Genomic DNA, 24,096 nt, shown 5'->3' on the forward strand with positions numbered 1-24,096 from the left:
ACAGTAGGTATTTTCTTTAATTTAGTCATTAGTCGCGGCCGATTTTCTTTGAAGATTTTGTGTTTTTTGTGTGTTTTTTTTTTTACAGCTGGGCAGTCCTCAGCAGAAGCCGAAGCGTCTCCGGGTGTTAGTGGACGTGTCGGGCAGCATGTACCGCTTCAACGGCGTGGACGGCAGGCTGGAGCGCTCCATGGAGGCCGTGTGTATGGTCATGGAGGCTCTGGAGAGCTACGAGCACAAGTTCAAGGTGAGATTCGCTTTGGACAAAAGCATCTGCCACATTCATTTAATGTTACTGAGGTGATACCATATCGACTGTACAGTCACAACCCAGCCCTATGTTACTTTTTCAACACTTATTTAGGTCATAGTTTGTTACCCAGCCTAGAGAGAAGGGGGGGGGGGTATGACTGTGTATAAAAAAGTTGACGGGAGACAGACTTCTTGGCCCCTAAGAGACACTCAACCCAACCTTATACTGATCACATATCAGTATGTCACACACACACACACACACACACACACACACACACACACACACACACACACTCTTCCGTGCTGCTGATCAAATATCGTGTAACTGCTTTCTTTGCGTAACAAAATAAAAGTGCATCTGATATCTCATAAGACGTGATATCTGCAGTCGTGTGTGTGCGTGTGCGTGTGCGTGTGTGTGTGTGGTAGATCAACAACTAGGCACTCAATAGATTCATGTCCTATTTATTACAGCCATCAAACCCCACTTACGTACATACTAATGTAGGAAAAAACACTCTTTTAAAAACTTTAATTTTAGTGATTTTAATTCTATTCATATTTTGAATTGAATTTGAGGATTTCATATAAAAAGTTGTATAAAAAACGAACTGTAAAAATAGATTTGACATTGTGGGGAAAAAAAAAAAAGAGGCTTCCTACCCAGCAACAGCGTTATGAACAGATGAGACACACAGCCGCATACCTCTGACCACCACAGTCATAAATGCCCATATTAGAAATGAGCCACACACATAATACCTGAGTCCTGGAATAGATGACTGGAGCCCACAGTGCCGGGCTGACCCGGGTCTAATGTAAGCCGCTTGTGACGTCTGGTCCATGGGAGGCGTGTACACTTTCAGGGTTAACATACTGTAGCGGTGCAGCTCGGCGCGACGATAGTCTTCTATAAGTTACGAGCTGACATTTCAGCGCCGTCACACCTGAGTCTTTACACCTCAGTCCACGTACTATTCCAGGCCGCGCATGAGGAGGATGCAAGGGGTTGACACGACGCAACAATAGAATATCGTCATTCTTTCCATTCATGTTCATGTGGTAGGATTTTATCTTAATATAACTGTTTTGTCTACACAGTACGACGTCGTGGGCCACTCAGGCGACGGCTACGACATCGAGCTGGTCAGAGCGGATAAAGTCCCCAAGAATAACAAAGAGAGACTCAAAGTCCTCAAGGTACACTTTCATAATCAGTCCGCTCTTGTTTTGTCTCTGCACACCTGTTGTTCCCACACATACCAACCCAAACAGACTGGAAACAATGGTTTGTATTCTAATGCTTTCATTCTCTCTCGTTAACGTGGGAAGTCCTCCCGTTCTCAAGGTCCGCCACCACAAACGACTTCTCCACCTGTGCGATAAACTGGATAATGCACTGGATGTCTGAACGTCTTATTAAACCTTTTTTTCTCTTTGGCCTGTTTCCTCCTTCTTCCTCCTTCCTCCCTCGCCCTGCAGAACATGCATGCCCACTCTCAGTTCTGCATGAGCGGCGACTACACTCTGGAGGGCACCGACGCCAGCATTAAGGAGCTGGCGCGAGAAGAGGCCGACGAGCACTTCGTGGTGGTGCTCAGCGATGCCAACCTGGAGCGCTACGGCATCCGGCCCGAGCGCTTTGCCCAAGTCCTGACCTCTGACCCGCAGGTCAACGCCTTTGCCATCTTCATCGGATCCCTCGGCGATCAGGCCGAAAGGTGAGGAGGCGGAGACGGAGACGGGTGGCATCTAGGGGGCGTTAAGTTGAGGGTGCAAATAAAGGGAGGCAAAGGAGGAAATAGGAAGGATAAGTTAAGGGGGTGAAAAAAGAACATAAGCCAAAAGAAGGATACATATGACAGGAAGTAAATGAAAAATAAGATGAGGGAAAGTATAGGAAAAGATGCCAGAGAGGCATGGACAGGCAGGATAAAAGAGGAGTAAAGTGCACTCCTCTGCCTGCTTTGAGGAGCCTCTGGCTTCATGGTTAGAAAGCAGTCACGAGCTCAAGGACCTTCAGTACGATAAGAGACCTGTTATGCACCCCGCTCACGACTCTGTGAAGAGCAGGAACAGCAAGAAAGCAAAGAAAGAGACCTCTGACCCTCTAAAACGGCGACGGGAGGAATTACTCTTTAACTCCTGATGCCACGGACGGGTAGAAATTAACTCTGAAAGACGGTTCAAGCAATATACAGTTTATGGGTTCAAGTCAGAATGTGAGGAGAGGAATGAGAACGATATATTCACGTGTCATGGAAGCACGCACGCATATGGGGAAGCTATAGAGTTACGTAGTTTTATGTTGGGACAGTTTATGTTCCTGTTGACTGCCCATGCTGGTGTGTGTCCTCGTGTAGAGGACAAACTACTGATCGAACAAGAGGAATGTGTAAGTTCATGGGGGGAATGAAAGAATATAGAAAGAAAGAAGGAGTGCCATCAGATGTAGTGTGTTTAAATAAAAGAACTAAAGCGAAATGGAAGTGGCTGTATTGTTCCTCCACTCCTCCATGTGAGTGGCAGCCCTTTCATTCACAAATGATTCTGTGTTTCTTTACTTCAGACTCCAAAAGACCCTTCCGGCAGGGAGATCCTTCGTGGCTTTGGACACCAAGCAGATCCCCCAAATACTGCAGCAGATCTTCACATCTACGATGCTGTCCAATGCCTAAGACTGACACACACACACACACACACACACACACACTCACCTCTTATCTCACACATTCAAAACCTCAAGATCTGCTCTGACAAAGCTCGGAAGCTTGTCAGACTTTAAGGTTGTGACTCATCACGGTCCTGAACCCGCCTTCTGTATCAGATTATACAACTTTATTTCAGCTGTATCAGTACTGAAGACTCTCCTTGAAGGGAAGAGACTGTTGTGGTTATTATTTTTACAGAAGCCTTCAGCCTGTCAGCCAAATCTAACAGTGAAATAATATTTAACCGCTCTGTAGTGTCCCTCTAGGAATAGGTACTGTACCATGTGGTCTATTAAAAAGCCTGTGATCTTGTGCATGACTGTACTCTACTGTATAATGAGACGCACTGTCTCGGAAGCAACAGTGACCTAATGAATGCCTGGAGCCTGTCTCAGACCCCGTGTGGGGATCAAACGCACGGCCCTAAGCTGTTGTTGTTTTCGACCAACTGAGCTAACAGCGCGCAGGCAGGAACCACCTGACCGACACTTGGATGTGACGAGCGGCAATAACTTTGCTCCAGAGGAATGCTGGGACTGTGACCAGGGAATTTCCCCCCACCTGACTGCGCACGCTATTTAAAGGCAGCCACTGTTGCACAACCACCGGCTGTGTGTGTGTGTGTGTGTGTGTATGTGTGTGTGTGTTCTCCTACAGCATCTATGACAACATGCACGAGCCCTTTCCTTCCTTGCTGCTGGACCTCGATCGCTCGTCTCAGTCCTGCAGGAATCCGAGACCCCCTTTCATTGCCAGACCTCCCACTCCTCAAACACCTTTGGCCCCTGCAAGGAAAATTAGGAGGAAAAGACTCTCTGACATGCCGGTGTGTGTGTGTGTGTGTTAGTTGTGCTCGTTAAGGGATTAAGCGCACACAGACCTGTGTTCGTGCTCAATGACAACATGCTGTGCAGTCAGATTAATTAATTCACCCGGTCTGAGCCAATTTGCAGACACGTGCATCCGATACTGTATCGGTTTCGCCCCCTGGTTGTGATACTTGGTGTTCACGCCTCTCTATGGTCGACTCATCGGATCAATAGAACAGCCTCACTAACTATCAGGCTCCATTGATCGCTCTCCGATAGAGGGATGTGTTTTTATTAACCCACTTCCGTCCCCCTTTGACCCTCTCTCTCTCTCTCTCTCTCTCTCTCTCTCGCTCTCTCGCTCTGTTGAATAGCTGGAAAGAGCAAAAGTGACCTCGGTTAAAACTGGACATGTTTGTCTGTAGACGTTTTGATTACACGTCATATGTTTGCAGTTGAAACTCCATGATTGGGCATTTCAAGTGTGCAAATTATAAAGCACATTATAATCACATACATTTTTAATCATTTTAGTTTTATTTAATTGTACATTGTTGTAAGTTTATGTGTAAAAGTAATGTACAAAATGTTAATAAATCCTGTTAACATTGCCCAGTTGATTCTCCAGGTCTGTACTGTCTTTGAGTAAAGACAAACACACACACACACACACACACACACACACACACACTCACTTCGTATCTCACACATTCAAAACCTCAACATTTTCTCTGCGAGCTCGGAAACTTGTCAGACTTTCAGGTTTGAGGTTGTGATTTATCACGATGTGTCCTTAACCCGCTTCCTGTACCAGATTATATAACTTTACTTCAGCTGTGTCAGTACTGAAGACTCTCCGTTTGTATGATGAGACAAGATAATGGAGAAAGTGCACTGTGTGTGATTGTGTTCTTAGAAACTGAGACCGCTCAGCCTCACTCTCGTTTCTCCCATGGTCACTTTTTCCATGTGTCCGCTGCTTCCTCTGTTTGTTCCAAACAAACCTCTGGACAACTCAAACATGTCCTCTTGTAGAGGACTTTATTACAGAGAAGGTACATCTGACTCATGGAAGTTAGAATCAATCAAACTTTATTTGTATTTCATACAAGTGCAGTTCAAAGTGCTTCACAGATGATTGACAAGTTGAAATGAGATAGTTTGGACTGAAAACAACAGAAAATACAAAGTAATTTGACAACTTTAGACCAATGCACAGAAGACAATAAAATGACACATAATGATACAATTATAATAATTGTATCATTATAATAATTATAATAAAGAATACAACTATACAATTTAAATACAACAAAATAAGTGATTAATAAAATAACAATGAAATAGATATTTTAGGTTTTAAGTTTACGTTTAAAGATTTCCTCAACACCTCCAACAGCTCTCATGTTGAATGTCAAAATATCTGAAAACTCATCATTAAATGGCGGTCAAGTCAGTTTATCAGCTGGTAAAAAACAGATTCATTTAAATGAAAATTATTCTGATTATTACTTGGCTGTATTGTGTGTCTGCATTGTTATATTACTCACCCTACAATCTCTGCCTTGGCCCTGTCCGGCCTATGGAAAGAGTAATGTGGTGGTAATTACATACTACTGTTCCACTTTCCCTCCCTGCTTCCTGTTTATCACCATGGATTTGCAATGACAAAGTGACTTTGAGGGCGCTCACACGCATTTTGAATGCACACCTGGTCTGCCTGTTCTGTAGAGCCCCGTATGATTACAGCGGAGCGATAAGACGTCTAGACTAGGAGGGTGTTACATTAGTGCATTAGTCAGTGTTACGGTGTTTGTTTGGTATTTGTCCCCGTCTTACACGTTCAGATACTGTATATGAGTCAGTCAACGTTTCTGCAGTTGTGGAAAGAATCAGCAGAAACTCTGGTGATTCACAACTTGAAGCAAACTATTTTTGGGTTACTTTTGGCTGATGTCATCACATTTCAGTCCAGTTTGACGAAGCAAATAACGCGGGCAGGACATAATAAGTGTGACTGTCTCGGGTGTTGACTGGGGTCTAAACTGCAGCGTGATGGATCCCTGTACATACCACAGAAGGACACCTCAGGGAGACATTGTCCGGTTCGATGGGATTGATCGCTGATCTCGGGGCAACCCAGCAGGACAGAGCAGAGTGATTGTCCACAGTGTTTGTCTCTAAACAGTAGAAGCAGCAGCGTGTGTGCTCATTTGGCTGTAGTCGGTGTGATTGATGCCAGCCTGTATGTTGTGAGTGTGATCACAGTGCAGGAATGTTACATGTAATAGCATGGTTTCGTGTAGTTTTATGAGTTTGTAGCCATGTGTGTGAGGGTTTTCTGGTAATGAGCAACAGTGAAATCAGAGGAACCGGAAGCTTTTAAGTAGGAGAATATAATAATGTCCGCCTGATAACATACAGAAAGATGCAATGCAGACATGAAGGAAAGCATCACCCCAACACTGTTGTGACTGTTGGTGAGCACTGAAGGGTAACGACACACACACACACACATGAGGTGCTTCAATTCCCCTGTGGTGGTAGAGACAGACAGCTGCAGCAGTCCCAAAGCTTTATGGCAGATTCATTAGGCAGTAATAACAGTCCAGAGTCAATAGTGTCCACTAATATCAGTGTGTGTGTGTGTGTGTGTGTGGGTGGGTGTGGGGGGGGCTGGCTTTTAATATCAGTCTGTGGAGCGAAAGTGTGTGTGGTAAAAGAAAAAAAAAACAAAGAGAGAGAAAGTGAGACACTGGTCTCATTGGGCTGAAAGAGATCCCTCTTGGGTCTGGCACACTTTGGACAGACAGACACACACACACACACACACACACACACACACACAGCGAATGAGCACCTGACACCTGCCTTGTCAAGTCCAAATTGAGTCGCACATTGAATCTTGAGCGGAGCCTTATGAGCCGAGCTGCTGACAGACATGAAGGACGGAGTGGCGGAGCACCTGACACACAGACGTGCTGATACGCAGCTGTACGGGCAGCCAGTTAGCCAGTTGGAGTGGTGATGAAAAACAAAGAGAGGATTACAAGACTATACGTCAGCACATCATCCAAGTTCACCGAGAATTGATGATTAACTCCCAACATAGGCTTGTGTCTGTGAGGGCTGCAAACATCCCTGCATTTTTTTAAACTAAATGTGTTTGTAGTTAGTTGGTTAAATGTCCCCTTGGAGAATTGCTACTCTATGAAGTGGGGGGTTTGCGTTAACAGCTCCTGTTATTGTCTCCCAAGGCATTTTGGTCCACGGGGCCAGACTTAGAGACCTCTATGGATTAGTGTCTTCAGGAGAGGAACCAAGACCCCTTTCCTGGAGCAAAGCCTGGGAGAGTATCTTGCTGCCAACTGGGTGGAAGCCCAAGGAGGGGTCCTGTTGTACTGATCCCCGGCTCCAAAACGTGGATCTTGTGTGCATGTAATGTCACCTCTCTAGTGGGGAAGGAGACAAAAATCAGCATTAGTGGAATTGGGCTCATTTCTTCATGTCTTTACTGTGTGTGGTGTTCATGACTCCACCTGGGATCTGCACAGATCTGCTGGGGGACCTGATCTGTATCTGAGTTGTTTTCTCCAGACTTCTGTGCTTGTCATGGACCGTCCATAATAAATGTTGGAGTTCATCGTTGTACCAAATACAATAATAATACAACAAATATAGAATCTGTGGAAGCCTCGCCCATCTCTCTGGTGAAGATCACTCAGGCAGTCTAAAAGTGAATCGTCACTGTTATTGAGTCTGCATGTGATTTTCACGGACAGAAGTTGTACACACAGGGCTTGAACACCGGGTGTCTCACTTGGCGACCTCTGAACTGCATCTCAGACTGTCCAAGCCCGAGGAAACCACAGGACGGAGCCTAAACACGGCCGCAGTGATCACATTTCCCACCTAGCCAGGGAACACAAACAATGAGCATGGACTGAAACAAATGTGCAGGAAATCAATCTGAAAAGCTTGGGAAAATGGTCACCCGTCATGTAACCTAAACACATTCTGTGGTTGACGCAGTTACATTGTTACGACTACGTGTTTAAGTTCAGGCGGAGCCATTGCTGTCCTGTTTGAGGGTCCGTCTGTGTTTCTCTCTGTCATTACCAGTTAAAGTTTCAACAGATTAACACACATAGCCTCACTGGGAAAGTGATTGTGTCTGCTGAAACCCTGCGCTTGGTTATTGAATAACTCAGGTGAGCTTAGCCTGGCTGAGGTGGAACATTTGTAATCATGAGAGCCAATCCAGATGGCTAACTCAGATCCAGATAGCCGCACACGCGTGTTTGTGTGCATGCATGTAGTAATGAGACACAGGGATGGAAAACCTTTCCACTTGGGATTGGCTTCGCTGGGTTTTTTTCACCACTTACAGCTTATACTTGCCACCACAGACTCCTAATGTGAAGTCTCTCCATGTCTGCCTCCACAAACCCTCAGTTCAAGTAATACTCATACATATATGGGTTCTGGAACTAACTGTCACTATCTGTAAAGCCTGACCGTCCTGGCCATCATCCGCCATTACACTCCCTGTGAAATGAGTCATCAGAGACAGAGAACCTTCCATTACTAATACTTCCCATTCAGACACTCCGAGCTTTCTTACAGTCCTGTGATGAGTCTCACATCATGCGGAGGATGTGGTTTTTGAAATGTTACTGTGGTCAGCACTCAGAGCAGATATGACAAAGCTGTTGTCCTTGACTACTTGGTAAACAATGTTTTGTGTTTGTGCCCGTGGCTGCTGAGTTGTTAGCTACACAAGCTCTTTATTGTGCAAACATGTGACAGTGATCCTATTTGTGAGATCAGTTTGATCAAATGTCCTCAACATTCTAAACAAAAACACTGTTTGAATGAGTTGAATATAATGAAAGTGCTTCTGTCGTACATGAGAACTATAGCATCTTGCTCTTCAATAACCGTTACTAAAAATGTCTTATTTAAAGGGTTGGTGCTTTTTTGTATGTGCTTCATTTCCAACACTTGTGTGTGTGTGTGTGTGTGTGTGTGTGTGTGTGTGTGTGTCTTTTCACACACGTTGATTTATGGGGCAGGCAGGGAGACTTTTCCTCTGACAGCGCCAAGTGTTTGTGGAGCAGAGAGGACACGCCTGGAGCTGGAGCTGTGGGGGAGCCTACGCAGCTCTAATAGATTTTGTTTTTCCTGTCCTCCTCCTCCGCTTGCTGCTGAATCAAAGTCAAGTCACTTGTATTTATATTAGCCGAAAATCCAGACTCACACGCGACTTAGAGGGAATTCCAATCTGTACTGTACAATATCAGATGTATGTGTGTGTATGCCTTTAATTCAGAAAAGGAAAAACTCCAAAGAGAAAACTTTGGTTGGAAAAGGGAGGGTTGGTGGTGTGTTGACATCAGCAGCTGAGTCTATTGATTTAATGTTTCTGCATGTTTCATAATAAAAGTAAGATTTATAAATGTGTATGACGGGTAGTTCATTCTTTTAACAGCCTTTCCCATTTTAAAATTCCACAGAAATATACTGAAAAGCCGGGAGTCCCAGTTTTCCACCTGCACTTCAATGCAACATGCAATTGTGTTTCAGAGACTGAAAAGAGTCTTAAAAACATTCCACGCACAAATGAACCCTAGTATACATGTCAGATGGTCTATGCACACATTCACTAATCTGTAAATTAATTCAAAAAGACATCTTTCTGCACAGGAAGATTTTTTTGAAGGCAAATGTTTTTTTTGGATTCATGACCTTAAAGTTGTTAACATTGTAAATGTTGAACACTGACATATATTCACATTGTGTTGAATTGTTAGTACAGCTCTTTAACATTTCTTCACAGTGGTGGGTATGTGTTGAGACTCCTTCCTCTCCACATACTCCCTCCTTGCTTGTTAAAGGTGTGTTCACTGACAGTCAGCCAATTGTGCTGTTTGCTTTGGGTCAAGCATTGTGTGCACATCACTTCTCAAAGTCACAGGAGTTGAGACCAGGCCAGGCCAGCTCACAGTCACATGACAATATGCTGCATACTTGCTGACTGTGCACATACACATCTGGCCCCGGGCTACGGGCTGTGACCGACAGCAGAAACCTTTTTTTTTTTTCATATGTCACTGCTGTTCGTCAGTGGTTCTGCTCGCTGCTCGGTGATGTGAGTGCGTTATTGGTGTGTATTGGAGTCTGTGTGTGTGTGTACAGCAGACGCTGTGCTGATTTTTTTTTTTGCAGATTTCTCCCCCTCTGTTCCTCCCTCTCCTCCATCTCCTCCCTCTCGCCCTGTCCCTCATTCTTTCCTTCCTGCTTCTTTCTCTCACACCACCACGTTAAACCGAGCTGGTCTGGCAAGACCTTTAACCGCCCCCATCTCTCTCTCTCTCTCTCTCTCTCTCTCTCTCTCTCTCTCTCTCTCTCTCTCTCTCTCTCACACTCACTCACCTCCAGCTGCACTCCAGTGAATGTCAGAGATGACATGTGATAACGCTGCTCGTTCCGACCAATAGAAATGAAGCTCCCCTTCATCAATTACTGTGTTGATGAGTGAGGAAGAAAGGATCGATGCTCCCAGCAAACACAGTCTGCCTCACTCAGTCTGTGTGCTGTGTCTTTGTGTGTCTTTGTGTCTCCCCACGAGCACAGAACCAGGGTGGAGTTATAGCCGCTGACCCCAGAACTGTAGCGTTCTGCAGACAGTGTCTAAGCTCGGAGCTTATCCCCCAACAACAGCCCAGAGGAGGGGAGCGGTGATGAACATAATGATGATGAACGATTCAGTGAGATTCAGAGAGAGAGAGAGAGAGCTTGTGTGAGAGACAAAGGCCAAATGGTCCAGTTTTCCTCGAGTTACGATGATCTGTAAGCCTTTATACTGATGTATCACTGAAAAAGAAAACAACATACTATTTACCCCACATGCCCATACCCTCACATGCATTCCTTCCAAGACTATACCTCTATAAGACATCACAGCAACAGTAGGGCTTGTGCATGTGTCAGTCCTGACCTTTACTCCACTGAGGCCAGGAGTCTGACCTGTTTTGGAAAGAAGGGAACATGTTCTTCCTCTCCCTGCTTCCCTCCCTTAACGTCATCACCCAGCTGATTGCTACTGATGATTTCTTCTCATCTAATAATACTCACTAATATTATTTTGCAGCCTAATGAGCTGGGAATTGACACAACATGGATATGGATTTCCTGTTCCACTCCTATAAATGTTGGCGACCTGCACAAAGAGAAAAGAGCACTAACGAGTGTAATTAGCATAGCCACAGTTGGATTGGGTTATTCCCGTGTGTCTGAGGCTCGATGGGCCTAATTACCTCAGTAGTCAGGAAATGCCTCTCTGAATGAGCTTTCCTTCGCCGCCAGCTGACACAGCCCGAGCAAAACGTCTGGTTCTTGCAGTGAGAGGAGTATGCCATGTGAACGTGTTGCTGTTGAGATAGCTGCCTGAACTGGCCCGCAGGTTTCCTTTCATTACACAAATAGCAGAGTCACATCTTTTATACAAGCGATGGAACCAAAAGTGTAATGCTTTAGTGCTGCCCTTTGTCTGGTTTCAGGGCACTACAACACTGAACAACATTCTGGGAACATGACAATTTGTATTGGGAATTGGTTGGAAATTATCACTTTACTGGCAGAGTTTTAAAAATTGTTTTGAGAAAAGACTTTTAAGTCTCAATAATAAGTTCTTGCACTAGAGTCTAACAGAATCAAACAAAAATCCTGCTAACTGTCAATCAGATGTTCTTTAGATGATTTTATCCTCAGATCATCATCAGATAAATTTAAATAAAGTGAGCACACGCCATTGATGGTGTGCAGGTTCGGGTCACAGAACTTTATAACAAAACAATGGAGGATATTGTCTTCAGTGACAGCCTCATGGTGGATTGTTACAACTCATGGCCCTCGGATGTAGTGAAAAATAGCCCAAAATAAAATTATACATTATTATATATATATATATATATATATAAAATAAATGTTTATATATTTTTTATTGTTAGAATTTTTCTTTTTGATATTTCAAAAGTCACCATCCATGAACGTTTTTGCTTTGCCTCTCAGCTCAGTTAAACTCATTACTAGTTCTCAGTTCATGATGAATCTGTTCAGTGGAGTTCAGAGAGGACGGGAAGCAGCATGCAGTGTCTTGTTAAAGCCTCTCGTGGAACGTCCTCTGCCCGTTTATTTGTGCTGAGGGAGGACAAGATGATAGATAGACATCTCAGGTTTTACAAGAGGGGCTCATTAAATATTTTAATTTGACAGTCATTTATTATCCTTCAGCTGGTGAAAGGTGCATTTTGCAAAGTCTGATGCATTTAGGGACAAACCCTGGCTACCAATCTTTGGCATGCGATGTGTGATTTATATATGAGGAGAAGCACGAGGCCACACACTGACTGTACGCTCACAGAAATAAAACTGTATTTAAACACAGACACTTTTAAAAAGCCAACCCCACTCTGATTTATAGTCTCAGAAAAAGACTAAAAGAACATAAATCTGGCCAAGAATGGACGGAGCAGAGGAAGAGAGCACATCCCTTTCCTCTGTCAGAGAGAGGAGAGCGTATCGGGCAGTGATTATGCGGGGTGATTCCACTGATGCCCTGCAGGCGCTACTGGGAATCAAACAGACTCCTTCAGGTTCCGCCGTCCAGGACAAAACAGAAGAGGTTCCCGTTGGTAGTGAAGTGCTGACACAAGTGCTTTTAAGAAACTGCTCACCCAAACCTGTGTGTAGCAAGTGGCATGAATTAAGTTATATCACCAAATATTTACATGATTTTGTAATTTGTCAATGATAAGTGTAAGACGGTGTCTGAGCTGTTTCAAGGACTACAGTTTAGAACAAAGTTATTCATAAAGTGAGATTTCTATTGTTTGTGTGCGTTAGACCACGAGGCTGAGGACTTCTACCATCTAGAAGAAAGTTCCAGCCTTCATTCAGGTGAGTTAAGGTGAGGTTGTCCCCCCTCAGGGTCCAGTTCCCATGAAAAGTCTGGTCACGTGTAAACTCAGCCTTAATGACAGGGTGCCGTTGCTGGCCCAAAGCTAAACCCTGACCCTCCTCTCTAACCTGGCCACGGGGAAGAAAAAGTAGACCTGCCCTCCTTCAAAATGAGGTCGTTTTAAGGGTGACAGGCAGGAGACAGGGAAAGGTATAAAAGGACAATAGACAGAGTTTAGGGAAGAGGGTGGAGAAGAAGAGCTTAGTAGGGTGGAGGAGGGGGAGAGGATGAAAGAGAGGGAGGGATAGAGAGATAAAATAGGAGGATGGGAGGAGAAGTGAAAGCAGGAGGAGGAGTTACAGGAGGCAGCATCTGTTGGAACGTAATTATTAACAATGGCCTTTGTCCGCGAAAATAATGTTTACTCACCCAAGTATAAGAGGAATTATACAACAGCTGTGGATTAATATGTAATGGTAATGCACTGAACACTTACACATATGTTATGTACAGCATATTACTTTTAATAATTATTATTCTATAGCTGCTTAGGACCAGCGATTTTCCAAAGCATAACTTAATGTCTGTGCAGTATTAAAGTCAACTTGCATGAGACATGAGCGGTGTTTCAACGTTATGATACAAGTTTTGCTGTTGTGTTTAAGGACATTTATCTGAGAATTATATCCATATTTTGCTTTTTATTGTCCTCTCGGTTTCTTTCTTCTCAGCAGTTTTCCAAATAATCATGAATTCGATCATGCTTATTAACAATTAACAATTAACAAACAAGTGCTTAATAATGCATGTTATGGAAGAAGTTTCAAGCTGGTTTGTACATGTGCAGGGAAATAGGAAATCAACACAAACACTAATTGAATTCTGGAGGAAATGATGTGCAGATTGTAGATAAGCATCAGCCATTAAAAAACACGTGTTGAGTCATTTAGAGCTTCATGTGGGGTTACTCGCCGCCGTTTCTCTCTCTCATTCCTCTCTTCAGAATAAAGAAGAGTAAGATGCTGAATTTAGCCGTTCAATGACAGCAACAACAACTGCATTAAGAAACGCTTTAGCTCACTATTTTTAAAGTGGGGATGAAGGAAGAGGTCTGTGTGACTGAGTTGTTTATCAGCACTGAGAGGCACTGTGTGGTTTGGGTGTCATTAAACAGAAATCTGTGGAGGACAGCTTGTCTGTCACTGCCCCAGCACAACCTCACACACCCTAATATCCTCGGCTCTACTGCCTGAGTGCTAGATACCGTATATTGATACTGATTCATGTACTGTTATTCCAGAAGGTCCCTGTCTCTGCTGTCAAAAAAAGTAGATGTTAAATCTGCACACATCTTACCTCCCCCCCCCCTCCCCCCCTCTCTCTCTCTCTCTCTGTTTAATCTGCCTGTTGGCACTACTGGAACAGATAAGTGTGCACCACAGAGAGGTCTATTGAGAGAAGAGAGAGTTCATTGTGGTTGCACTGGGGGCCATTTAGGAATTAAGAGGGGACAAATTGCATCACTGGATAACATTCCTTGAGAGAGACTTTCACACGGAGTGTAGAACTTGGTGATGTGCTGCAGGATGGACTGCTTCGACCTTATCAAGTAGGAAATGGTCAGCACAGTCGCCTGGAAAAGATGTCGTCATTGTCACCGCTGTTCGTGTCCCGTGTGAAACCAAAAGTTCACATTGATTCTATGCTTGTTATGTCACGTTACATCCTCTGAGTGCTGTTATTTATTCTACAAGTTCTCGTACCTTAACAACAGGGTAGGTCTTTGCCAAAGACAGGTACGCGTTGAGAACAGAACAACACTATGTGGTTAGGTTTTTCAAAACAAAAGAACTTAGTTAGGCTCAGGAAAAGTTCACGGTTTGGGTTTAAATAAGTGTGTTTGCTGGGTAACTTACAAACGTGATGCGGGTTAAGAAGAACATGATGTAAATTAATTGAAGTACATAAGATAAAATATGCCAAGATTTCATGTGGGACGTGAACATCCGTCTCTTGGGTGAAAGTCATGTTTTTTTTTTTTTCTATGCAAAAGTGCAAACTCACACAGCAGCTCTAAACACACAGCCCTAAAACAGCGCTAGTGGAAGGCCTCCGGTGATCAAATATGACAGAAAGGTGCCCAGGGATAGCCTGGAGCAGGGGTTTTCAAAGTCTGACACTGTGGATTATTTTACATGATCCCATAGACACTCAACAGCTGAGCCAAGATAGCTTAATATTGCTGTTTGACATAACTTCAGACGACGAAAAGAAATATAAAAAAGGTCTGTACTTTATCTCTGAACAATCTCATTAACCAGACTGTAAGATGATGAGATGGTGAGAAGAAGGAGGGGGTGTGGGTTGAATACTGGACATTATGGAACTGTTCGTTCGGAGCAGTTAAGATGCAGAAAGACAGAAGGATAAACGGAGAGAGCAACAGATGGGAGCCAGACAGTCCAGTCTGACAATAAGAGGGAGGACCATGACAGCACAGAGCCATCTGGGATCAGCCTGGTGTGTTTGTTGTTTCCTCAATCCTTTTCAATGATTTTCTTTCTCTTTAGAATTGTGGGAACTTTATGTCTCAAATGCACTAGATTTTGTTGTTTGCTAACTTAACTAACAAATTGAATGCGGTCACCAAAGTTACCACATCCATCATATGTGCAGTTCTCAGTGACTCATCAGTTCGGGGCCATACACTCTGACTCAGAGTCTGTCTGCGAACTGGTCACTGGGCCACGTAGACGTCCTGTATGATTCACATGAATCAAGATGATCTGGTTTTGATCCACCAAATCCAATAGCAGGGTTATACTGTTCACGCTCAGGCTGCTCCTAATGCAAAAGACATGTTTAACTTCTTTTATTTTTCTTTATCTTTGCTCAAACATTGGACTTTGTCTCTCTGTCCACCTCTCTCTCTCTCTCTCTCTCTCTCCTTCATGTGTTCCTCACAGCTGTTGACTGTAAAATAAAGGAGAAATGCCAACATTTAATACCCAGGGGACACCAGTGTCCCAATTTCTCCTCGCATTAAACGCGTCCACTTTGACTCAGCCAAGCTCAGAGGAAGTGCAGGCTGAGTTAAGAGTAGCAGAGGGAGACAGCTGTGTCTAACCATTGGCTGGGACGTCAGCAGGCTCAAAGCCCAGTGATATCAGCGCCTCTCTTCACAGCGCTCACGCTTTCCAACATCTTCCCATCTCATGTCTCATCTGCCTTGATCTGCTACAGCAACATGGAAAACCTGCAACGTTGCTCTACTTGAGTAATAAGACAAAGCCAAAATGAATAGCAAAATAAACGTAATAGGCATATGTCATGGAGGTTTGCCTTCATTTCGCAAAGTAGTGCTCAGGCTGACACTGTTAGCTCTGTCAGCACTGCTGCAGTTGTTTGCACTGTTAGCGCTGCTAGCACCATCAGCTGCGAGCCGCCAGCTCAGCTTTCGCCATGTTGAGAGCCGAGTGGAGGCAATTGAAATGCTCTGAATTTTGTAGTGAGCACCTTTAAGGACACCTCAACACATAGAGACTCGGATCAAACCATCAACCCTACAATTAATAGCTGATTCTACCGCAACCGCCCAAATTTGACCGCTCAATCCAATGGTAAATATATCCAGATTTAATTATGTTGTCATAACACCCTGTGTTAAATGTTTTTTCCAGTTTTGAAATTGTAATCTTTTTTTTTTTCAGTGCACACATTCTACATTGTTTCTCAGTTACCAAATACAATCCAAAAAGTCATGCGTCGCGTTTGTCCCTGCAGGAATACGTCTTTAGGAAAACCATCGAGCACCTGCTACTGAGCTTTCTGTTCAGCTGCATGGGCTTCCTCAGCAGTAAATTCCCTGCTCTGTCAGCTCCAACACACCCACACGTTGTTCAGACTTCCCAGCGGCAACAGTCACTGGACTGTGTGTGTGTGTGTTTTTGTGTGTGTGTGTGTGTGTGTGTGTGTGTGTGCTTGTGTGTGTGTACGGCCTCTGCCTGCTTTGAACAGCGTGTCCTAATTCTCAAGGGGGAGATGAGACAACATTGTATTATGCTTGTACCAAAGTAATTTTAGTCATAAGTAGTATGCCATTAAAAACAGACACAGGTAGGGATCTTTCATTAGCAGTAACATACATTAACCACTTGATCCTCCATTGTTGTTTCTACATGTTAAGACATATACAGATATATTATCATATGTCAAGGCAATACCGCTGCTGCAGTGCAGAATCAGACACACAGACAGGTCATAGATAAGTCAATCTGATAGTGATGATGGAGATCATGATGGATGTGCAATTTAAGGGACTGCATGAGGTCAGGGGGAGGCAATAATAATCACGTCCATGACAGCTAAACCTGCCTGTCAGACCCCGTGTGAGTGAGTCTTGACTCATGTCATCATGATGAAAGCTTGTCATTGTCAGGGAACGAGTTCAGAGGCCCTCGGTTCAGGCTGCTGTCTGTTCATGTGAAGCACTTACTCAGCATACTATTTTAAAAGCATCAGACCGGTTTAATCTAGTTTTAAAATCGGGACTTATTGAAATGACAAAATTTGAAATGCCTTTCAAACTGACGTTAATAAACCCTCGAATATTTAGTACATGGCAAATTCTAGATTGCTGTGCTTTAAATAATCTTTTTTCTTTCTGTCAGGGTTCCAACCAGTTAAAAACATCAGACGGCTAAAGGAAAGGCTCATGAGCACGAATGGAGCCTGCAAACACGCCTCAGAAAGAGCAAAGTTAAACCTCGGACCTTCCTTCTATGAGGCAACATTGCAAATAATAAAAGCAGGAAGGTAAGGACACAGACGTACACACATACAAAGATGGCGAACAGGTGCAGACAAGCTCATACACTAACACAGCTACACACACACACACACACCCATCTCTATGCCTCAACACACACTTACACATGTGCATACATACAGTAGAAACTGTATATATATACTGTATATCAATACACACACACTCATTAATGTCCCCCTCTGTTTGCACAGCACCGGGGACATCTGGACACCAGGGATGTGAAGACGTGGTGGAAAGCTGAACCTGATATTTGGCTCTGTGTATTTATGTCTCTTTGTGATGTGGACAAACATCTGTGTGTCTCTGCCCAGCCTATTCATAGAACGACCACCTCAGCAGTCGTGAGGGGCCTCCCATAGGAATCCGTCTCGATGTAAAGACTGACACATGGCTGCAGGATTTGGGTGCGTTTGCCTTTCTCGGCCCATTCCTTCATTCGCCTTAGCTTTCCATATACGATTGCTCCTAATCCCTTTTCCACGCTGTGTTCTCTTAACTTCTATCCAGTTCGAGTCCTCTACTTTCCCACACTTCCAGCCCTGAGCATATACGGGCTGTCCACCGCCAAAGCCAACACTTCTACGGGACCGACCCACGCTGCCAAAAAGATGCCAACCTCTGCCAAGTGTGGGGTTGTTATAGAAGAAAGGGAAGCCCACCCGCTGCCCTCGGGGGAACATCGTTGTGTCAACATGGTCTCTCAGATCAGTGCCAGTGGATCCATGGTGCAGAACAGTGCAGATAAGTGATAGTGCCCACAGCTTCCCTCTGCCAACTGTACTGAAGAAACAACATGGAGACGGCCGTCTCCATGCCAGCTTCCTGCCATCAGATTAACAGTCTGGCATGCACTGATAGTAGGCTGGCTGGATCCACTGACTGTGGACAGCTGTGAGAGACACCCAGCTTCTGGGCTGAGGTCCTCACTTCAGAACATGAGACTTCATAGGAAATACAATCAAAGGTCGCAGCACAAATCAGTTCAGATGCAATCAGTAAGGCTGAAAGAAAGGAGGGGCATGATGTCCTCCTTTACATGCAGTTGGTGGCCAAGAGAGGACAAAGAGCCACTTTAAAGATGAAGAATTTTAAAGGGGCACTCCACTTGATTTTACACATCAGTTTACTGCTCATAAGAAGTAACAGTAAGCCTGTGAAAACTGTTGTCTTTTGTGGCTCTGGAAGGAGCCTTCTAAAGTTCTATAAAAATGACCCTGATGATTTCAGAGCGAGCAGGTGTTGTTTGGACCTATTATCTTGAGCCTCGGTTTTACTCCAAAACGAACGGATGCGTAGTGGTTGTGTTTATAACGTGCGCTTGGAGGAAGTATTTCACACTGGCGGTCGGACGTCCGTTCAGAGCCTTCGCCCTCTGATGACGATATTTACGTCAGGCGGACTTCAACGTACCCCTGTGAAATTTGATCACAGAAAACCTACGTTACTAACTTGTAGCATGAGATTTGAAAGACTGCATTTACCAGGCAGGGAGAAAGACAACATTAAGTTGCATTGTGGGAAATGTAGGAACTAGAATTTTTGGTTTCTTGACCCATAGAAGCACTATATCTTGGCCTCTATTGCACACATTCTGTTTCTTGAACGTACCCAAACGTTATGCAGCTGTATTACTAAATTGCTGGAGTATTCCTTTAAGTACATGAAACAGAGTAGTACCCATGAGATTGTGGCCCCAAGTCTGTCTGCACCTGCTGCACTGCTACCAGAAGCATATCTGCCCATGGTTGGTGACTTTTGACCCCTGGTGGTCAGCAGACGGAGGGGAGCCTCAGACACAAGATTACTTCAGCCACACCTGCTGCTGGGCCGGGAAGGGGTCGCACCCTCCTGTCTCCCTCCACCTCTGGAAATAGACCCTGTTGCTACAGAAGTTACATATTAAGTCCCTGCTGTGTTGAGTGGTTGATTAATGAGCCCAGAAGGTAAGAGACGTAAAATGTCTGTTTCTGTGTGTGTTTTGTTGCATGTATGACTTTACATTCTTGGGACGCAGCGAATGTCCCACCTCTTCCTACACTTTAGCATGCAGTCAGTTTTGGTGAGTCTCTCTTTGGTGGACTACAGTACATAACTACATCCACATACCACAATTTTATTTTTACCAGTTTAATGTAGATCCCATTTGGTCTGCCTGCCTGTGCTCACAGCACTGCTTCGGAGGGATATCAGCATTGATACACAGAGAAGGACACACCGGGGAAGTGGTGCTGGAGGGTTAATAAAGTGCTGAGGCGGTGATGAGCCAGCTGTCATTCAAAGATCCCCGCTGCGTTACCGCTCCAATTCTAGCCAGTCAGCAGCTCCACACCTACTGTGCTCCCCGGCCTCTGGAGGAAATCAATACCTTCTTGTGTGATTTTAAAATAGATATAGGGACTTCATGGAAAAGGATAAAAGTTTAATGTGAAGTATGTTATTGAATTTCACTTTGGATGAGATATTCTATACTGTAGCAGAACGTACATTGAAGAGGTTGTAAAGGCTACTAAGAGAGAAAGTCAAATAAACACAGAGGCTATAAAGCTAAACAGAGCTGCATGTTACATTCAGATTACTGAAACAACCCGACAGAAGCCCAGAGAAGTTTCCCGTCCAAAATAAAGAAAGGAGGCGCTTTTACTAAAAGAACAATATTTCATTCTTTAATATCATATCGGGCAGGCATTAGCTGTATTAAATACATATATATTGCTTTCCAGTTTTTTTTTCATAAGGGATTAAGTTTTCAGTTCACACTTAAGCATGTAACCAACTTTATTCCAGTCAACGAGTGTCAAATCCTAATCTGACTGTCCTGTTAATAGCGTGGCAAAGAGAATTCAAAGCAAATATTATTTACATAAGATATAAAAATATATTTCCCCAAAAAAAGACTGATAAATTTACAATAAGAAGCTCTATAAAATTACTAATATATTTCTCTTATAAAAAGCCATTTTTAAATACTCTTCCAGCTCAGGTTTTGGATGAGGGAGTGTAACCTGGTCTGACAAGAAATGTTCCAGTGACTCTTTTTTTGCAGCATATATTCCACGTCCTCACTCCTCACAACATTTCATGGAGTGCATTACGTCATTGCTGCTGAAGTATTCTTGTCCTCAGGTTCCCTACAATGCAATTCTGACCCGGCTTGTGGTCCAGAAGCCAGGTGGCCTGGAGTTAGTAGAGCGCTGCTGGGTTAACTATAGCAGAGCGCTGGATAGACCTGATGCCGTGGTGGAGCCACTTGGAAGTTGCCGTGCCATCCAGCTGTATCCTGTTGGGTGGTTTTCTGTGTAGGGGCCGGACGCATGTTAGCTGCTCAGGGGGGGGGTCCAGACATCCACTCCCTCCCTTCCTCATGGCTACACACCAAGATGACTGTGAGCCTCCCCGTCACATGCCTAAGAAGAGACAGAGACAGACAGACAGTCGTGATTAGAACAGGACTCCACGGCTCCTTGGTTGCCAGCTCTATTCTCAGAGCGGCGGACGTTTTGTTTTACAGGCCGGTCATCGTAAACACTGGTGGCCCTAATAAACGCGCCATCCTCTGGGGCTAACTGGTGGTGGTGGCGGGGGGGCTGACTGACTGCCCGACTGGCTGATTTGTATGTCCAGCTTTGCAGGGCGACTGGACGGCTGCGAGCTGTGAAAGACGGACATTCAGTGGCCTAAAAACACAGAACAGAGCAGGGCTGTTGGAGGAAGAAACACGGGCATAAGGAAAGCGTTTCAACTCCGACTTCTGTCTCATTCCATTCCAGACATTTACAGATGGAATTTCAGTCCAGGTTTGCACCAGCGCACATTCCTTATACTCTGATGCAAGTTCAAACACTCACAAGACTCATATAAGAAGAGGTCTATCGCAGATTAGCCATGTACGGCTACTACCTGTGATGTTTCTGTAAGCTACTAAACGCCCTATTGCCTTCTCTGGTTACAGTGTCATGCGTGTGCACACGCACAGCTCTGGGATAAAAGGATGGGACCAAGTTAGTGCAATGTGGTGTGCACGGACTGCATGGTGTTGGTTGCTGCACTCTCTTTCAAAGTTGACTGACAGGTGAAAAGGGACATGCTGCTTTTCCCTCCAGTGTAACCCCAGAGGCCTCATGGTCCACATATCACGCCCCGCCTCCTTCATGGTCCTCACACATCCTTGTTTCTTAGAAATCCAAGGGGAGTGACTCCCGTGTCACTTTATGAGTGGTCGTTAGCATAGCTGACACGGGGAACAAACGCTCCTGTTAATCCCGACCAGCGGGCGGCGCCGGCACACGGCCTAATTCATCAGGGGTTCTGACAGCTAGGCTGCATTAGCACTTACTCTCTAATGTCCTGTCAAGGTCGGCGATGAAGTCTTCCAGTTCTTTAGTGTCGCCGAGTTTGGCTGCAAGGGAAAGAAAGAGACACACACTTTAAACTAAGCGTCTTCAATCGCACATTATGAGACGGCAAATAGGTATATTTTGTAATACATCTCGCTGAGTCATGCGTCTATACAGTCTTGCCAGAGTAGGAATGAATTTTTTTTCATTTTTGTGGCGCAGCTCACGTTTTGGTGACATAAGAGGAGGTGAGTTGGTGGTGGGGGAGTTCAGTCTCTCATCACTGAAGCTGAAGCTGTTTCTATTGAGCGACTCTGCACCTGTCAAAAGAGAGAAAAACAAAACGCAGACTTTATTAGGTGGACGTTCACTTTTTCATTGTACATCATGTAACACAGACACACACACACACACACACACACACACACACACACACACATCTGAACTGTGTCAGTGCAGCTTCGGGGTGTAATCATTGCATTCTCCTCTAATGACACCTTTCCTCTATCGCCTGTCACACACATGCGTGTGCTTGCATTTAGCACACACAGACAAACACATACTTGGACGGAGGCAAAGTGTACAAAAGATATGAGCAGAAACGTTTCTGCTCTGCTACGCTGGACAACCCCGGAGCAAAGATGTGTAATTTGAACTCAGCGAACTAAATCTCCATTGTGGCAGTTAGTGACAGCAATATAACAGGTTGTCTCGAGCAGAGAGGTCTCTGAAGTCATTCAACTCGTCCCCTGCCCTGAAGCAAGATTTATCTCTGACACGTTTTGAGTCTGATACCAGAGCGGGACACGTTCTTGTCCGGCCGCTGTTTCTGCCTCCCACGTACCACCAAAACTGTAAACGGTTACATAAATAATATAATGGCCACTTTGATTCTCCATATTTCAAACCACATAAACATATTTTCACTGTCTGGTGAGAAATGGAGGAAGAGAGAGAGAGAGAGAGAGAGGAAAGTGGAGACTTCCTGCAGCTAGATTCCTGTACGGCAGCATGGAATTGGGCTCGTCTCATTCATTAAAAGCAACTTTTTTTCTCATTCACATCTGGTGGTAGAAGTGTAGCAACTTGCTTAAAGTATCAACCTCCCTGTCCAAGATATCTATGTCCTTGTCTACCCCGCTCCTCGGTGCAGAACTCCAGCGGACCTTCACAGCGTCTCAGATGTCGACCACTTATTGCCCCCCCCCCCCCTCTGACCTGTAATACCCCACCACTCGGCACTGAACACACAGCGTGAGATAGGAGATGCCACACACACACACACACATACAGAGCTGTGGCCTTAACATCAGCTCTTGACTTGGACATGACTCCCTCTCATTTCTCAGTTTTCATTCGTGCACATATATTCACTTTTGTTACTCGCACACTCTTCATCTTCTACTTGCTTTCTTTCTATCTCCGGCCCTCACTCAAACGTGCACGCTCTATAGGGTGGATCTAGAGGACCCTGCACAGTTTGCGGCGTCATTTATCTGCACGCTCAAGAGTCCATCCATCCATCAGGCTGCAACACAATGGGTCGTCCCTGCGTGGGACAGGTCCCTCTTCATTAGACTGCCATGGAGAGGACAGGGCTCATGCAGGAATCTGATCCCTTGAACCAATCGACAAGCTCGTTAGCTCCACAGACGCAAGTTCGAACACCCTCCCTCTGCTTTTAGCAGGGATGTTGCTCAATGCAAGGTCCTCAGTGGTTTACGTGGTAATGACATTCATACTAGCTAGATTAGTGAACCTTGTGGTGATACTCTCCACTGGAACCCCAGTTATTATGCAAATTGGTGTCTGGCAGTAGTGCCTGAATCTCCCTGGAATCCTGCATGTTTCCTTTCCAGAAAACTGCAGACTGTATAAGATCTTTCCACGTCTTCCTGTGGAGGTCCAACACCACTCACACGCGTCAGGGAAACTATCTTTGCTCATGGGGACCTGAAGCATATGTTTTTTATTTGTTATTTGTTATTTTGGTGAGAGGGAGGCAAACTTCTTTTAAAACACTGTTAGAGTAAAATAGTAATGCATGACAGTCAAACCTTAGAGGAGTAACCACATATGTGGGCGCAGGTGTGCCGAAATATGCAGCGGGAGCTTCATCTGACGCCCAAATCTCTGGACTGTGATCAAGGATCTCTCTCTCTCTCTCTCTCTCTCTCTCTCTCTCTCTCTCTCTCTC

At 44.6% G+C, this 24,096-nt stretch overlaps 2 protein-coding genes across 2 annotated transcripts in view; one reads left to right on the forward strand and one right to left on the reverse strand.

Annotated features, from left to right (window-relative positions):
* The window catches only part of vwa8 (von Willebrand factor A domain containing 8), a 50,411-nt gene extending 45,452 nt beyond the window's left edge, over positions 1-4,959 (forward strand). The window contains exons 41-44 of the mRNA XM_031873296.1: positions 89-247; positions 1,357-1,455; positions 1,738-1,976; positions 2,825-4,959. Of these exons, the coding sequence (XP_031729156.1) occupies positions 89-247; positions 1,357-1,455; positions 1,738-1,976; positions 2,825-2,933 (606 nt within the window). The 3' untranslated portion in view covers positions 2,934-4,959. The remainder of the gene's footprint in view (positions 1-88; positions 248-1,356; positions 1,456-1,737; positions 1,977-2,824) is intronic.
* Positions 4,960-20,200: 15,241 nt separating this feature from the next.
* rgcc (regulator of cell cycle) overlaps positions 20,201-24,096 on the reverse strand; it is a 5,125-nt gene continuing 1,229 nt past the window's right edge. The window contains exons 3-5 of the mRNA XM_031873275.1: positions 22,127-22,219; positions 21,899-21,961; positions 20,201-20,969 (exon numbers count right to left, since the gene is read on the reverse strand). Of these exons, the coding sequence (XP_031729135.1) occupies positions 20,962-20,969; positions 21,899-21,961; positions 22,127-22,219 (164 nt within the window). The 3' untranslated portion in view covers positions 20,201-20,961. The remainder of the gene's footprint in view (positions 20,970-21,898; positions 21,962-22,126; positions 22,220-24,096) is intronic.

The sequence above is a fragment of the Anarrhichthys ocellatus genome, unplaced genomic scaffold (assembly GCF_004355925.1).
Source record: "Anarrhichthys ocellatus isolate YVR2014 unplaced genomic scaffold, GSC_Weel_1.0 scaffold71, whole genome shotgun sequence".
NCBI lineage: Eukaryota > Metazoa > Chordata > Actinopteri > Perciformes > Anarhichadidae > Anarrhichthys > Anarrhichthys ocellatus.